Raw genomic sequence first — 17,308 nt, 5'->3', positions numbered from 1 at the left:
CTTTTTAGATGGGACATTGAAAGGTTAGGAGGAACAGTTAGAAACTGTATTAAAAGAGGCAAATAAGTTGATCCTAAGATAACGTGCCTACTTATTGTTTGCTCAGAAGCCCACCAGAGACATTTTATGACCCTCTTGGCCCAGGGGCATCATACCTCGGTAGAGCAGGTTGGCTGGGGTTTGATGGGCGCCAGCCCCTTTGGAGGACACTTCGGCTTCGTAGCCTGCTGGCAAGTTGTCCAAAATGGCACCAGAGTGTCTGGTGGAGCCCAGCCACAGGTATAGGTCAATTTTCGCTTGCACTGGCCACCCAGCTGGCCGTTTTCCAGGAAGCTGGGGAAAGGTTACAAGGAAGACCACCTCGTTAGTAGCAGCCAATACGGGCTTCACTCTTTAAGAAAAGAGGTCCTTCTGAGGACACACCTGGGGGTATGTTCAGAGAGCAGCTCTGTGGGGTTCATCTTATACTAAAATGAGACCAGTTGATGTACAATTTTAGAGAAGCCTCCAGGTTTAATGGGACCTGAAGCTTAAATAGGCCCCGGGTTAAATGTTTCCCGTCCCTAGATCATTTAAACCTAGCGGGTACGTAGGGTTATTTCCCCCGTTTTTTAGAGGAGGAAACTCAGGCTCAGAGAGGTTAGGTAAATTCCCTAAGATCACTCAGCTTTTAAGTGTTAGAGCCTGGACTCAAACCCAGGAGAGATTAGGCCAGATCTGGATTCTGGACTCTGGACCCCCACAGTCTGCCTCTTCCCACACTGAGTTCCAATCTCCCCTCCTAGAGCTCCCAGCTGCCTGGAGTTCCCACCACAGCCTCTACCTCTTGGCTTCACTCAGAAGAACTCAAATGCTTCTCCCACAGGCCAGGCCTCCACGGGCTTGAAGGAACCTCCCTGCCCTACCGTGTGCTTTCTTCCTGGCTAAACACCTCTCGTTCCTTCATCCCTTCCTCACCCAGTGTGGTTTCAACTTCCCTCACTGCCCTGCTCTCTCTCCTTTGAATAGACTTGGACTCGTAGTTATATTTATATTAGATTGAATCTGTGTGTTTATGTGTGCATTAGTGTGCATGCTGTGTGTACACAAACGTGGGGGGGCATCCACGTGTTCTCAGCATGTGAAGAACACGGCTCAACGCAGAGCAGCTCCATCACTAGGAAGAGGGGACTCCTTGCCGCCATCTAAGGGGTCTCAGGCCCCCGGCTTGGCTTCATTCAGGATTTCTGACAAGGCCTCCATTCTGGGAGTGGCCACCTCTCCTTTTGTTGACTCTTCTAAGTGCCCCTAGTGTTTCTTAGGATTTCCCATCAACACTTCCCCCTTTCTTCTGACCCACTTCTTTTCTGTCAAGAATCACAAAATCCTACTAAGAGAGGCTGCGGCTTGCTCTGACAATTTCCCTGACGCCCATGGAAAGCCCCAGAATCCCAAACTGCTTGGCTCTTTGCCTGCCTTCCTATCTTGCTCTGTGAGTTCCCTAAGAGGATTCTGAGCAACTCAGTTCAGCAACTACCACCAAGTGCCACTAAGGCCTGCTGAGGGAGTGGGGCCAGGAGGGCATCGCAATGACAGAGACACAGTCCCCGGCCTCTCCTCCAGGAGCTCACATCCAGACAAGGAGGCCGACTTGCATTCACTTTCCCAAACGCAAAGTCAAGTGTAAGAGAGAAAATGCTAAGGGGGAAGAGAAGGAGCAGCAGGCACTTCCATCCCTTCTGTAAGACTCGCGTATTCCAGTAGGCTCTAATTGGTGCTCTGGAGTCGGACCAGGAGAGAAGACATCCCCGGAAGACGGAAGTAGGTGAACAAAGATACAGGAGCAGGAATGAGCTGTGGCGATACAGGCTGATGTTTGGTGAGTGTTTACCAGCGCTTTCAGCCAAGAAAGAGCTGGAACAGAGAGTGACAGAGGCGAGGCTGCAGAATCCTGCTCAGTATGGGAAAGAGTTTAGATTTTATTCTTTAGAGGGTGGGATGCCATTATTGATCCAGCTTATAAAAAACAAGAAAGGTCATTTTGATGTTAGTAAAGACAACCAGCCTGCAACTGGTACTTTTAAAAATCATAAGACAAATAAATCCTCAACGCATCACTTCTACAATAATAATAGCTAAAATGCATTGAGCACTTGTTCAATCAAATAAATAGTTATTGAGAGCCTGAGGTTACTTCATTCTAATTAAAGCAATCCCTCTGCCATCTGTATACAGCACTAGGCCATCAGTCCACAAAGGCAGGATTTTTGTCTGTCGGTCACAGTGACATCCTCAATGCCTACAAGAGTGCTTGGCAGTAAACATTCGGTAAATATTTGTTGAATTATTTATTTGTTTTTCTAATAATAATCATATTTTACACGTGCTGAGCACTTACATTGTCCCAGGCCCTGATCTAATGTTCCTCCCAACACAGAGAAGTTCCTGTTACCTGCATACTCTTAACAAGCCACAGGTTATCATTCATCTTCATGATGACTATAAAAGAAAGTCCTTTTGTTATGTGTATTTTAAAAAGGAAGAAAAGGAGGTTCAGAGAGGTTGAGACAATGGTCCAACATCACAGAGCGAGACAGGGGTAGAGCCAGGTCTCACCCCTACTCCAGCTGGCTGCAGAGCCCAGCCTCCAAGCCAGCACTCCTCACACACTGACATGGATCAGTGCCTGTGAATTGCCTGGGCATCTGGCTAAAAATGTAGGTCTGAGGTCAGGTTTGAAATTCTGCATTTCTCCCTGTTGGTGTACAAACCACAGTTTTAAGTGTTTGAATAGCAAGACTCTTAACTTATAATACTGCGTGGCCCCAGGCTGACAGCCTTTGCTTCTTACAGGAAAACAAAAACACAAAACAGCCTTCATTTCTACTGCTATGGAAACGAGCTGTATGTGTGAATTCATGGTTAGAACCCAAAGCTCCGCTAACAGCTTGTGAAAATGTTATTCAAGGACCACTGCTGCATTCCGAAAGTTTGCAGTTTATGTATCTTTTAAAAAATACACCCCTTGAAATTGCTTGCAAGACAAGTTTTGGAATCCAGGCTGGGACTCAGGCAACATCACTGAGCACCTTCCTGGGTGCTCACAGAAACAACATCCCACGTTTAACTTCACATGCGTTTCCAGCCTGGGCTGTGTCTTCCCCTGCCCACCCCTCTTTTCCACTCTCTGTTCTCCCTCACGTGCTCCTGAAGCCTAACCAACCACTTAAACTTCTTACCTTTTGAGAGTAGCATGGTAAGGCAGGGAGGGGGGAAAAACAGAGAAAAATAATTAAAGAATGCAAACTACATCAAAAAACTATGATCACCAATGTGTAAAAACCGCATGAGACAGAATGCTGAAGTCTGAGCCTCCTGCACACCCCACCCACCTCCCTCCGGGGTCCTGGCGAAATGTCAGCTGGCTTCAAAGGAAGGGACATCTTAGCCAGTCGGGAAAAGAAGAGAAAGATGATAATTCATGGAAACGGTGTTGAAATTGGTCAGTCTGTTAGTGACTGAAAGATGTGTTTGCCTTGTAAGGCTTCCACCCGGTGGCAGGACCCAGAAGGGTGCCTTCAGTGACCACTTTCCGCTGCCCCCAAGGGAACGTGGGATGGAAAGCCAGAGGTTGGAGAAGAAGGGACTGGACTCAAGGGTGCGGAGCAGAAGACGAGACAGAGCTGGAGACGAGGCTGAGAAGGGGTGGACTCAGCCCTGAGAGGTGATGCCAGGAGACAAGAAACAGAAGACTGGGTGCCACCCTCTGGCTGGGCTCCAAGTGCATCCAACTCCTCCCAGAGGAAGAGTTTCCTTTCAGTAACAAATGTTCTTTTCTGCGACTGATGGAGGGGAGAACCCTGCGTTTCTGGATGGTGGACTGGGCTGAGCTCAGCAAATTCTGTTCCAGTATTTGTAGTAGCATTATGAATATAGTTAAATTAGAGAGAAAGAAAGAGCACTGAACAGGGACCATGAAACCCTGGTTGCTGTTCCAGACTTACTGCTATTCAGTCATGTGAATTCGGATGGGGCAGTTTTGTTTCCCTGAGATTAATATTCCCCCAACTGGGCCCCCATAGGGACAGTATCTTCTAGAATTTGTAGATAGCTATTCCAGATGAATGAGGTTGACCAGCATGCGTTGTGCCAATGAAAATCTGGCACTTGCCATCTGCCTAGGCACGGACTGGATCACGTTGGCACTTGCCATCTAACTCTGCTTGGATTAAATCATGAGCTGCTGCAGCCGCTGACCTCCACCACTCCCTGAAAGGAGTTCAGGATGGAGATGAACAGGAAAATAACAGATAGTTAGATATTTTCAGATTTTATGAGCCCAAATTCTTGTGTCTCCTATACCTAGAAAAGCACTGAAATCATTAATGGTGACATCTGCTCCTCGTGACTAGAAGCAAGTACTTGACTGCATGTACCCCCACTTCACTGAAGTCAGATATAATACTGAGCTTTCCCCCTGCCTTTTCGGAGCAGTTCCTGAACACTATCTGAGATGCTGTCTCCTGGGCTATAGTCCTCATTTTGCCCCAAGTAAGACTCAACCCACACTATCAGGTTTTGTGATTGTATCTCAGTCAAAATTGTAAAAGTAAAAGATACTTCCTGACTGTGGGACTTCCTTGAGTTTTCTACTGGTGAGCAGGCATTGTGAAACTCCAAGCAGGGGCTACAGCGGCAACATCTAAATGAGCTTGAACTTGGGGTGTTTATTCAACTTGGGAGCCACTCAAAGGACCACTGTTCCATAGATTAAACTCTGATGCAGCTCTGGCCTAGAAATCTTAGAGATTTACATTCTATGCACATTCAGTAAAGAGAAAGGGGCATTGAAAGAGAGGGAGGGAGGGGGAGTTAAAAGCAGGGGTGATGATCGAAATAGGAATAGAAATAATTTTGCTGAATCATCTTATCAAGATACTTCATCACGTCAGGGCTATGGAATTCCACATTTACAGAGCTATCACCCAAAGCAATACCAACGGCAAAAGGAAAATCCAAATAAAGAAGTAAGCCAAGGCCACAGGGCAAAGGTTTGAATTCTCAGTATGTCCACTCCTTTTATTTGACACTTCTTATTTGTTCTAATTTTAAATAATGCCAGAATACATCAAAATATTTAGGAGGGAGTAATTTTACCCTGGTTTTCTAGTATTTTTAGTACAGGGCCTTTGGAAAGGATTTTCTGGGCTTTTTTTTTTTTTTAACACAAGTGTTTCTTGCGACCCCAGAATTGAATGGAGGTCCATCCATGGATGGAGAAAGTTGAAGAAATAATTGTGGTAAATAACTAGGGTGACATTTTCTCTTTTCAGTTCCAGTTTTACAGAGTGGGTTTAGAAATCATTGTATACACCTGACAGAAAATAACAGAGAGCCACAAACACTTCTCTGGATGTAAAGGGGACACACAGTTCCGGAAACGCCCTCTAGACGTTGGACTCCCATTAGTTTGAACGACATTTATTGAGTGACTCCTCTGGGGGATGTAAACCCTGTGTTCTCTCACCCACAGGTATTCACCTCATCTTCAACATCATCGTTTAAAGGATGAAAAATAGGAGACACAGAGATGTAAAGTAACTTGCCCCAAATCATTAAGCTCGTAAATATTAGCCCTGAAATTCAGTAAGAGATAAAATGTTATTCCCCTCAAATTCCTATGTCAAAGTTCCAACTCCCGGCACCTTAGAATATGACCTTATTTGAGAACAGATCATTAACCGATAGAGTTAACAGATAGGTCCGTCTGGAGTAGGATTCTTATGAAAAGGACCTCAGGGGAAAGAGACATGCACAGGGAGAACATGATATAAAGACTGGAGTCAGGCTCCCACAAGGCAAGGCACTTCCAGAAGCTGGAAAGGATGCCTCCCCAGCACCCTCAGTGGGAGCACGGCTCTGCCGACACCTGCGTCTCAGCCTCCCAGGCTTTGGAACTGGGAGAGAACACATTTCTGCTGTTTAAGCCACTCAGTGGCACCCTGTTACAACCACCCTAGTAAACGAAGACAAATTCCAGCCCAGAATCACCTTATTTCCAAACCCAAGCATGAAACCATTACCCTGTACTGCCTCTTCTGCCTACAACACTTAACAATCGCATCTACAGTAGACTCCAGCCGCTGGATGCACTTAAAGCCTATCTAACCTAGCTGCCACTGCAATGCTTCCATCAAGGGGACAAAAAACACATTGTGGACCTGCCATTTAGAGAACTATGTCCCTGTAACGGTTATCATGGGCTTGGTTCTATCTTCTAGAAACACATGCAGACAAACACGCAACCCGCCATCCATGTGGAAGCCCTACAAACACTTAAAATCTCTATCATGTGGTCAAATCTCTCTTCTCGGTTAAACATTGTTATCTCTTCAGCTATTCTTTACATGGCATGATTTTGAGCCTTCTCACCCTCCTTCCAAATCAGTAGAAGAATAATTATGTTATAGCAAGAAATCAGAACTCAAATCAGCAGGACAGTCTACTGTGAGCTGGGGAAAGTTAATTGGTCCAATCGCACGCTCTTGATGTCAGCCACTGGTGAGTGTCAAGGCTTTGGACCACTCTTTCTCCATATTTGCTCATGTCTACTTCTGGGACAGAACTTTCTTTGTAGTAAAGGTAAAATACCCAGGTCTCCAAGAAAGGCTCAGATCTTGATTTAGAGACTGAATTCCTCCAGAGATTGTGATTGTGCCTATATTATAATCTTGTCTCCATGAAGGGTGTAGGCAACCAAGATGGAAAAACTTCCGTATTTTTTTTTTTTACAATGTAGAGCCATCAGGAATCCTGAGCTAGCAATTCTATGAAATACAAGCCTCTCTCCTTGTAATTTTCTTTGAAATCTATTTTTTAAATATAGATGAACTCTTATGAAGTGATGCGATGGATAAATTACACAAGAGAAAGGGAGAGGAAATGAATAGAAAAAAGTTCATTCATCCTAGCAACCAAAGTAAAAATTGAAGTAACCTTGGGATATATTCACTAGATATAAAAAAAAAAATTTTGTATGTGTCTGTTGACATAGTAATTGGAAAACTGGAAAATATTTAGCCCCAGGATGGTCTACTAAACACATCTTGAATCAAGAAGAGGCAAGATGTCCCCGTTGTCCTCAGACCTTTGAAAGTCTTGGGGGTCGACTCAGGGATCTGGACGCACACTAGGAATGCTGAGCCACCCAGGAAAACACAGAGATTTCCCGTCTTTGAGTCAAAAATAGTGCAGACTTACTTTGAGGAAATGAGTTTTGATCTTCCCGCAGTGTTTACCCATCTGCTCCCTGATGGGAGAGAAGAGCAGGTCCCTGGCGGCGATGCGGGCATAGGCAACCTTCTTGTTGTTGCTGATCATCCAGATGAAGACATCGGGGATGGTGTGCTGAGGCTGTGGGAGCAGAGGGGAATGGATTTGATAGGTGGTGTGAACACATGTACTTCCAGGGTTCTCCTATTGAAAACAGCCCCCCTTCTGCAAAACACAAGTTCTGTGACATGAACCACCTAGGTACTTAAACACCTATGCAATCGAGCAACTTAAGCGTGGCATCTTTGAGAAAGTCTTAGATCATGTAAACCCCAAACTGCTCACCATGCTTTGACAATATGCAAGTCAGACCTATGATTTGGCATCTTGGTGGCCTAATTTTCTCCCTCTGCTGAAAAAACATTTTCTATACCTTCCCATGAATTTTTTCTTTTTCTTTTTCATTTTTTTTTTTCTTGGCAATCTTGTAAAAATGATTTGGCTTCAAGCACTGGACCTCCTAAGAGCCAGGTAACATTTCCAGAATACGAAAAAAAACAAAGACAAAAATCCATGAATGTCTTTGAATGTCTTTTCATTTGCTCTTAAAGAAGGAAAAACAATTTTACAAGAGACTTCATATCTAAAATATGATTGCTAGGTATTGTAGCTCCACTTGAGGTGGTCATTCAGGAGAAACTGTACTAAACTGCACAGAAAATTAGACTTTAAAGTTGAACTAATCAAGATAGGAATTGCAGAATTGCCTGCCAAGAGGCTCATTACGTTGAGAGTGTCTGAGATGCATGTTTCTGAGCCAACAGAGCCAGCAAAACAAAAGGGAGGTACATTGTCATCAACTCAACTTTGATATTCTCAGACTGGGAGCAGATGCTCTTTTGACCCCCCTAACCCTCCAGTGCAACTGGCATCCTAAGAAGGCTTCCCTCTCTTGACGTGGAAACAGAGACATCCCTGTGGAGGTTTTCCGGGCCACAGGGTCAGTCAGTCACAGACCTGGTTTGAACCTTCCGGATGCTTATTAAAATTCCTGCATTCCAAAGTGACACCTGTCTCACGACTTGTTATGCGTCCAGGGAATGATTGATTTGCAACAAGAAAAACAACTTTCCAGAGCAACAGAACAATAAATCTGTACCTCTCCCTAAAACCTTCCTCCATAAAACCCTGCTATTTGACAGAAGCAAATATGAGGGCTTTTTTTGTTTGTTTGTTTAGACCACCCTAGTAGCCACCAGGAGATACTGTTTACAACTAACTTAAAAAACAGAAGCTGTTTTAATTTCTCATGACATGCATTTCAATTTTCTTATGGTTAAAAACCTATCACACTTCTCATGCTTATTTTGACTTTCCTTGAGCCTATTAAAGAGCATGCTTTTGATTCCTGCTGAATCAGAAACTCAGGCTTCGTTAAAAAAAAAAAAAGATAAAGTTGTACATATTTAGCTTAATTTTAAAACCTCCTCTCTCATCCCTCAAACGAACAGTGCCTGCTCAGCTCAGCCAGGCTTAAGAGAAAATGTTCCATCTCTCATCCTTTTCAGACATTCAAACCCCACTGGGAAGACATTTGGTCTAATCTTCCAAATGAAGTTTGCCTTTAGAGTTGATTACCTCATCCACTAGAAAGCGGATTTTTTCCACAAAGTTTTGGGCTTCCTGGATCATTTCATCAAGAGAGAACTTTTTATTCTGCTGCTGGAGGAGCCCCTTGGCCTCCCTGGCTATCGCCTCCTAAAACAAAACAGAAGTCAGTGTAGATCTTTCTAGAAATCTGGACAACCAGCGTAGTCTGGTTGCTGGAGAGTCCTGAAGGCGCCCGTAAGCTCCACGTGGAGCCTCTCACGAGGGCTGTTTCCGGCTTGGCTACTGTGCACACTGCCCATTTAATAGAAATCTTGTAGGACTATGGGGATGGTGACATTACCTCACATTCATTTGACAGTTGAGAAGCTGAGGCCTGGAGAAGCCAGAGCTTTGTCAGGGTCCTGCAGCTCTGTTAGTCAAGATCTGCATCTAGGCTTTCTGATACTAACACAACAACAAAAACAACAACAATAATAATAAGAGCAGCTAAAATATTCTGAGCTCTTACTCTGCACAGGGCAATGTCCTAACTGCTGCATGAATCCCCAGTGCTCCAAAGCGACCTTAGTGGATAGGGACTGTCATTCCCATTTTACAGCTGAGGAAATAGAGTCACGCAGCTACTGAGGGTCAGAGCTGAGGCCAGAGGCCATGTCCTTCATCCCTGCTCTCACCACCTCTTCCTGGAGGCACAGTGGATGCTTCCAGGCCAAGTTGGCATCGCTGGAGAAATGCCCCAGGGAGTGGTCGGACCATCCAAAAATGTTTTTCTTGATTCATTCCTTCAGCTCCCATTTATGTGTTTAGGGAAAAACCCCAAACACTTTACAGCGATTTCTTAGGCTCTGCGTGAGTGGGTCCTGCCTACTCCCTGCTTCATCGCAGAGGACTCCGCTCACTAAGCCCCAGGCACCCTGGTCCTCAGGAGGTCCTGAACGCGCCCAGCTCGGTCCCTCCTCAAGGCTGGAACACTTAAGCTTTCCTCTTGCTCAGACGTTCTTCCTAGACTCTGCATGGCTGCTCTCTCCTCCTCTTTTCACTTCAATGTCACCACTATAATACATTCTCCCACATTCTCCAAATCACCGTGGCCTCTTAAAATGCCTTTCATAATCATAAACTGAAATCATTTTTATTCGTCTTTTGTTATCTGTCTGTCTTCTGCCTTTTCCACTCAAATGTTAACTCTGCAAGGTCAGGGGCCTCCTCGGTCTTGTTCTTACTTCTCAGTGTCTGGTAGAGCTCCTGGCACGTAGCAGGTGCTAAAGAAATCTTTGGGGAATGAATAAACCAGTCAATCAATAAGTTCCTCAAGGACAAGCACCAAGTACTCACAGCTCTGTGTTCCTAGCTCGGGGCTCAGGGCCTGGCCGACAGGAAGCCCTCTGTGCATGGTGACTGGGGGAACAGAACACCTGGCACTGTCCCAGGAGCCCAGGCCTAGGACAGAGGAGGACATGTGCTTCCTCCCTCCGAGATTGTGACAGCTGGTGAGGTGAAAGCAATATATGCAAATTACTAAAGTTTTTCAAACATCCTGGAACCAGAGAGGTCAAAGCCAGGCTTTACGGATGATACGACATTTGAGCTGAGTCTTAAAAAAAAAAATTCAATTCAGCAGGTGATAAGAAGTAAAAGGACAGTCCAGACAGAGGGAACAATTACATATGAAGGCATATAATCAGTGAGGGTTTAAAATCGTTGGTGCCTAGTTACGTGGGAAGGGGGAACGGGAGAGAAGGCTGGGAGGCTAGGCTGGAGCCAGATGGTGAACAGCCCTGGATATCGTGCAGAAGGAGTTCGGACTTTATCTGATGAATGATTGTGAGACTGCCGTGACTTTTTTAATTAAGAGAGAACAAAGCAGGTCTGTGTTCTAGAGACCATTCTGGCTGTGCCATGAAGGTGGGCTGGGGGTGCAATGGCTTTGGCCAGCAAGACTAAGGAACTCAGCTGAGGCAGTGATTCTGGGGATGAAGAAGTGGAGAAAACGCCAGAGTCTTTGGGGGCCTGGGAATCAACCTGGCCTGGGGTCAAACTGACTGTTTAGGGTGACAGGTAAGGATTGCAAATTGAGTTTTAGGCTTCTGACTAGAGCAACAAGTGAGGTTGGTGGTACCGATACAGGATGGAGAACAAGCTCTAGGTCGGAAGATGATGGGTTGAGTGGGATATGCTGAGTTGGATGTGCTACGAGACAGGCAGCTGAACGCATCCACTCGGAGGCTGGAAATCCAGGCCTGGACAGGAAGTGACAGCTGGGCCGCTACAAAGATATTGAAATCTTGGGCTTGTTCAGGCCAAGGGCTGTCGGACACAGAATGGGAGCAACATGTAGAGGGTGGTTATTGCAGAGACAGGGGAGGGCAGTCAGAGGTGCTAAGGAAGAAACAAAGCAGAAAGATCTTACACCTGGTGGGAGTCTGCCTCCCTTGGAGGAGAGGAAGACACAGACCTTCATTTATTGTTCTGCAAAGAAGGATGAGCCAGGTGTTTAGAGACTCAGGGTTTAGCCTCCAGACTATGATGAACTAGCTGTGACTTTTCAAAAAATCATTTAATCTCTCTGTGCCCCAGTCACATCTTTAAAAATGTCCCTGGCCAGTCAAACAGTGAGTGATTTCATCATGGCCTGGTACAAGATGTCCCTTGGGGCCATGCTGGCACGGAAGCTTCAGGAGAGGCAATCAGGGTCTGACCTGGTCTGGCATCTCCCAGTCGTCACTCATTCAATAGGGACCAAGCATCTCTGAAGCGCCCAGCACTGGGCAGGGCGTCCAGGGCACAGAGAGGCGTCAGCCCTGGCTCTGTCCTCAGGGAGCCCTCACAACTTCTCACACACTCGTAATGGGAGGAAACCAAGGAGAGGAAGTTTAGTTATTCCTTTTTGTCTCTCAGCCTGGGAGGCAGAAGGTCAAGTGCCTCACCTGTGACCACTCCACGACCTTTGACGAAATACAAATGTCAAGGAAATGAACCAGGGGGAAATCCGGCAGAGTAAGACGCAGGACTGGTGGGCTCCTAGCTCATTCTTGTAAACAGTCAACGAATGCTGGTTCCATTCCAACCCACCCACATGTTTATTCCCTTCCCACTCATTCAGCCACATCACGCGGGTGTATAACCTTTAGAACCTTATCCTCTTGTGGTCTGTGACCTATGCTTCCTCCATGAGGTTTATTTCTAAAGCACATGTCTCAGTTCTGTTCAAACTAGAAATAGATTTTTCACATACCAGCTCCTGCCAACAGAGCGTAAGTCGCTTCTTATCTAAATTGGTTTGGTTCAACATCTTGGGCTTCTTTTCTGCTTCAGAGATAAAGGCACTAGAAGAGAAGAATAACAAGTTTGAAACCGACTCATTGAAAATTCGTTTCTATCAATCCAGCGATTTGCAAGTGCACTTTCTGCAATGCAAAGGGAAAGTTGATGAAGCCGCAGAAGCAAGGTTTGTCATTGAGGACTAGGCGACGATGCACAAGATTTTCTAGGAGACGAAAGGGAATAGGAAGCGATGCCCAGACCCCACACTGGTTTGGGGGACGTTTGTTTCTCCACTTTCTTTCAGTGCTTACCTACTGCGCTTACTGTCCAAGTTCACAACAACAAACACAAGCTAATGCAGTTTCCTTTAGCTTATCAACTTAACACACACCAAAAGCTACCTGAAAAGTTGTATGTAAAGCAAATATTTTAGACTTGGAACTGGGCTATGTCTTTATATTTTTAAAATCGTACAAAGCACTGAGTAGTGACATTTTATAATGTGTTCAACAGGAAAACGGTCAAAGTTATGAATGCAACTGAAGAAGAAACAGAAATGGCTCTAAAACTTGGGGAGAGAAGAGATTGCCCTCATCAGCAATAACTTTCATGCAAATTAAAATCAATATCATTTTCATTTACTAAAAGCTGGATAATATTCAAGGGGAAATAGTCACTCTCCTCTATTATTATAGGGGAGCATTCGTTTGTATAATGTTTGAGGTTATTTGACAGCACCTGCCAACATTTAAATGTCTATGTAATTCGACTCAAAAATGACACTACAATTCTATCCATCAAAAGTAACTGAAAATTTTTGCAAAAAGAAGTTTACACAGGAATGTTTATTGTAGCACTGCTCACAGCAGCAAAATAAATAGGGACAACTTAAATGTCAGGGACTAGTTAAATCCTATGTGATACACACTGTGTGACTGAACATTAGGGGTGATTATTAAGTGCTACTGGAGAAAGATGCCGGCGATGTATTGTTGAGTGACAATGAAACTGCTGAGCACGTGTGCAACCAACGTGAAGAAATAAAGAGTGTTTGTGTGAATGTGTGTGTTACGAACACACAGGGGAAAAGTCCAGGAGGGCAGACCCAACTCCTCTCTGGAAAGCGGGATAGGAGAGAGAGCGGAGAATACTTTGCATTTGTGTTCTTATAGTTGTTGTAAGATGAGCAGGGACTACTTCTGTGATGAAAAGAGTCAACGACAAAGGAACAAAAAGAGTCTAAGATGTCACATGTCCCAGCAAGGGGTCCCCCACCAGAGCTCTGCCTACTGGCAATTGGAAGCTTTGCCAGAATTTGTCTTTGGGCATACCAGTCACTGCATGTTCCTTTAATTTTTAAAAAGAATTAAAAGGATTATATGAGGATAATTTTAATCCTTGAGGAGGGAGTCTTGTGGCCACATATCTGCCTTTCCTAGAGGCAGAAGGAATCCATTCCACACCCAGGATGGACCAGCCCTAGGAAACACGGTGGATCCTTCTAACTTCTAACCCCCCTCCCTTCCTTACAGGGGGAGAGAGAACTTATTTTCTCCTCAGAATCGAGGTAAACAACCATGGCATCTGGTTCTGTTCATTCTTTGTCTCTCAGACCCAGCCTGCTGGGTGGCAGGTGGTCTGTCCCTTCGCGGGGGAAGCCCCAAAGCCCAGCTGCTCAGCCTCAAACAAGTGTGGGGACCACAAAGTCTCCTTGACCTCAGGTTCAAACTGCTCTCGCAAATCCAGGTTTACCAAATATAAAATGAACACCTGATCTCTGTCTGACCCTCACGAATATTTTTTCAGTCGGTTTTAATCTTGAAGAAAAAGGGAATGATTATCACCCCGTCACCTCCTAATATAGAAAAAATATTGAGTTATTAATTTGCCCACAATTTCTAAAAATACGAGATCGTAGAGCTTTTTAAAGATGCTTCAAGGAAATTGCAGGTGGCACTGAGCTCACAGCAAAAGTAGCTCTGATATTTACTGCTTCTAATAAAAAACAGCAAAGAAATAAAGATAGAAATAAAAAACTACATATTTACTGTTTTGCTTTCTTTTTTTACGTATAAAGAATATCAGAATTTAGCTACCCTTTGTCTATTCATTTTTTCCTTTCCGTCAAATGAATCGTCACTCCTTTTCCATTAATTCTATTGACGAATCCTCATTTTTGCTCAAGTCTTGACCTAATTAATTTCAAGACTTAGTCCAAATTGCTTCCTTATAGGGGAGGCAGCCTCTAAGACGGCCCCAAAGATCCCCGCCTCCTGCTCTTCCTACAACTGTGTAATTCCCTCCCTTTTAATGTGCACAGGTCCTAGTGACTCACTTCTAACAGAACGCGTCAAGACAGATGGGCTGTCACTTCCAAGATTAGGTTGTAAGAGACTGTGACTCCCAGACATCTTCCTGGCATGTCCTCTCTGACTTTCCTCTCCTCCTCCCTCTGCTGAAGTCAGCTGCCGTGCTGTGAGAGGCAGCTTGGAGAGGCCCACATGGCAAGGAACTGGGGATGATCTCCAAACAACAACTAGCAGGGACCTGAAGACCTGAAACCAACATCTCATGAAGAACTGAATTCTGCAAATGATCACGAGTGATCTTGGAAGCGAATCCTTCCCAGTCGAGCCCTGAGATAGCTGTAGCCTTGGTCGATGCCTTGATTGCAGTCTGAGAGGCTCTGAGCAAAGGACCCAGCTAAGCCACACCTGGACTCATGACCCAAGAAACTGTGAAGTAATAAATATTGTGTAAGCCACTAAATTTGAGGGTTATTTGTTACTCGGTAATAGGTAACTAATACACTCTATTTTTTAAAAATCTTTTACTGTGTTGTCTACCTCCTGGAACAAGAGTCATTAATTGGTGCTTATTAATATGTTATATAAAAATTCTATTACATAGTATTGGAGTTAACTTATCCACCTAATTGCCAAATAGCTGTTAAGCATCTACCAAATGCAAAGAACCATGCTTTGCATTAACACTACTAACATTCTTGTTTCATAAAGAGCCTCTTCAGTAAGTCTTTCTTCTCTTCTCTTTTCCTTTTTTCCCCCTTTGCTTTATGTTTTAGTTGTTTAAGTCTCAGGAAGCAGTAGTGAGCCCACAGTGCCAGCTAAATTACTGAACAAAATACAGATGGAGAGAACACTATAAAATGCCCATCTGAACGCATGTAAAATCAACTCTTGTTCTACAGTGATTAACAGCTGATTCCATATAAGCTCAGCTCCCCGGATGCCAACTGCCTCTCCAGTACCTGCTCCGGCTGATAAAGTCACTGAGCACCACCTTCATCTTCTCTTCTGGTGCTTCCTCTGAAATCTTAATCAGTTCTTTCACTTCTTCTATACCTTCTTCCTGAAAGCAAACCACAGAGGTGGAAGGATGAGCGGTGGGTATATGTTCCCCTCATCACTGTAAGTACAGGCAGCACCGTGGAGTGGTTAACGATTTAGACTTGGGAGGCAGACTGCCTGTGTTCAAATCCAGGCTGCATCTAGTGGCCTAAGTCCCTCTGCTCAGCTTCCTTGTCTATAAAACTGGATAACCATGGTACCCATCCACAGCCCCACGGGGAGGTGTGAACTTCTTCAAACAGTGCGTGACATGCAGTAAACCTTCAATCAGGCTAGCCAGGATATGCCAAGCACGGCAGGGACCTTGGCACTGAGAAAGGAATTAGAAATGAGTGCTCCAGGCTACCATGGCCTCTAGGGGAAAAAATTCTGATTTGCTTTCAAAGCCTTTTTGAAATAAATTATTTTGTCAGAAGGAGAAGTGGGACTGGCCATACAAAGCGAGTCCATGGCCTCCACATAGCCTGACCCCAAACCAGGCCTCATGACCACTTCCAGACTCCACCATCGTGATGCCTGGAATCCTCCCGGCCAGAGGCCATACCTTGTTTTGCACAATTAGAGACAGGACTAGAAAGCAGGTGGGACAGAGAAATCCACGCTTTCCTTAGTGGGGGTTTTCATGGAATAACAGAGCTCAGACAAGGGTCCTGGTGAAGCACATTGGGACAGAGCAGGCAGGGGACACTGCCCATGAGATGTGTGCACTGGAAGGAGAAATGTGAGAGCAAAAGAAAGGAATCACAAAGGGAAGGAGCCAGACACCAAAGAAGCAGAGTTCTCGGGTTTTCCTTCCTCCCTGGGGGTTGGCTGGGACAACCTAGCATTTCTTGCATCCTGGCGCTATTTGAAACACTTTCAGACGTTCAATTCTTCAAATAATTCTGAAGGAAAGGGACAGGGTATGATGGGAGAGGGTAAGAGGGAGGGAGTCAGAAGGCTTCTCTGAGGAAGTGACTGAAACTGAGCTGTGGAAGCTGAGTGGGTTACACCGGAAAAGCTTGAAGGGAAGAGCAGCCCAGGCAGAGGGAACAGCATGGAGGTGGCTATGAGGCAGAAAGGAACTCAGTTTCTCTGAGAAACTGGGAAGGAGACCAGTGTGCTTGGAATAAAGAAGGGAGGAAGAGCTCGTGAGAGATAGGACTGGAGAGATGGCAGGGCTTGAACTTGGGATTGCCCACCATGTTAAGGACTTAGGATTTTATATTAGCTGAAGCCAAGATCTGTCAATTTTGTGATAATGCTGTCAATCCCCTGCCCTTGGGAGATTAGGAAAATGGCCTAGCCCTAGGTCCCATGGCAGTTAGAAGCAGCGTGGGGATTTGAATTTGGAACGTTTGATTTAAAGTCTAGGGATTTCGCAAAATGTATTCTCATTTCCCTGGGTCCACATGGTGGGAGCCTTGTGTCCTCCATATGCAGCAGCCTCAATTCATCTGTATTTAAACTGAGGTCAAGACCCTCTACTGGGTGGATAAAAAAAATCCCTTTGCCTCCAGATTCCCAATACTCGAATCCATCACCCGTCAGAGTCACCTACCAGGAGGTCCGCCATTTTTTCCAGCATGTTGGACCAGTACAGCCTAAATGTCTGGTCCCCCCAAGAACTGATGAAGTAGACACAGGGCTTCTTGGCCTCAAATGGCAAATAGTTATAATTCCTGTGAAAACACATTAGGTCCGGAAGTTAGTTGGCAGTGTTTTTCAGGCAACTCACGTCACACATTCACGTTTCCTATGTTCTGAGTGTGTTGGGGGAAGGGTGGTGATAAAATGATCCAACTATTAATTCCGCCCTTAACCTTTACTTGGGG

The 17,308-nt window shown here is 45.0% G+C and overlaps 1 protein-coding gene across 1 annotated transcript in view; it reads right to left on the bottom strand.

Annotated features, from left to right (window-relative positions):
- FER1L6 (fer-1 like family member 6) overlaps positions 1 to 17,308 on the bottom strand; it is a 122,488-nt gene that overhangs the window by 53,420 nt on the left and 51,760 nt on the right. The window contains exons 14-19 of the mRNA XM_006211403.4: positions 17,035 to 17,155; positions 15,395 to 15,495; positions 12,098 to 12,188; positions 8,890 to 9,009; positions 7,240 to 7,392; positions 156 to 333 (exon numbers count right to left, since the gene is read on the bottom strand). Of these exons, the coding sequence (XP_006211465.2) occupies positions 156 to 333; positions 7,240 to 7,392; positions 8,890 to 9,009; positions 12,098 to 12,188; positions 15,395 to 15,495; positions 17,035 to 17,155 (764 nt within the window). The remainder of the gene's footprint in view (positions 1 to 155; positions 334 to 7,239; positions 7,393 to 8,889; positions 9,010 to 12,097; positions 12,189 to 15,394; positions 15,496 to 17,034; positions 17,156 to 17,308) is intronic.

The sequence above is a fragment of the Vicugna pacos genome, chromosome 25, assembly GCF_048564905.1.
Source record: "Vicugna pacos chromosome 25, VicPac4, whole genome shotgun sequence".
Lineage (NCBI taxonomy): Eukaryota > Metazoa > Chordata > Mammalia > Artiodactyla > Camelidae > Vicugna > Vicugna pacos.
Note: the sequence above shows the minus strand (reverse complement) of the source record. Positions and strands in the feature narration are given on the sequence as shown.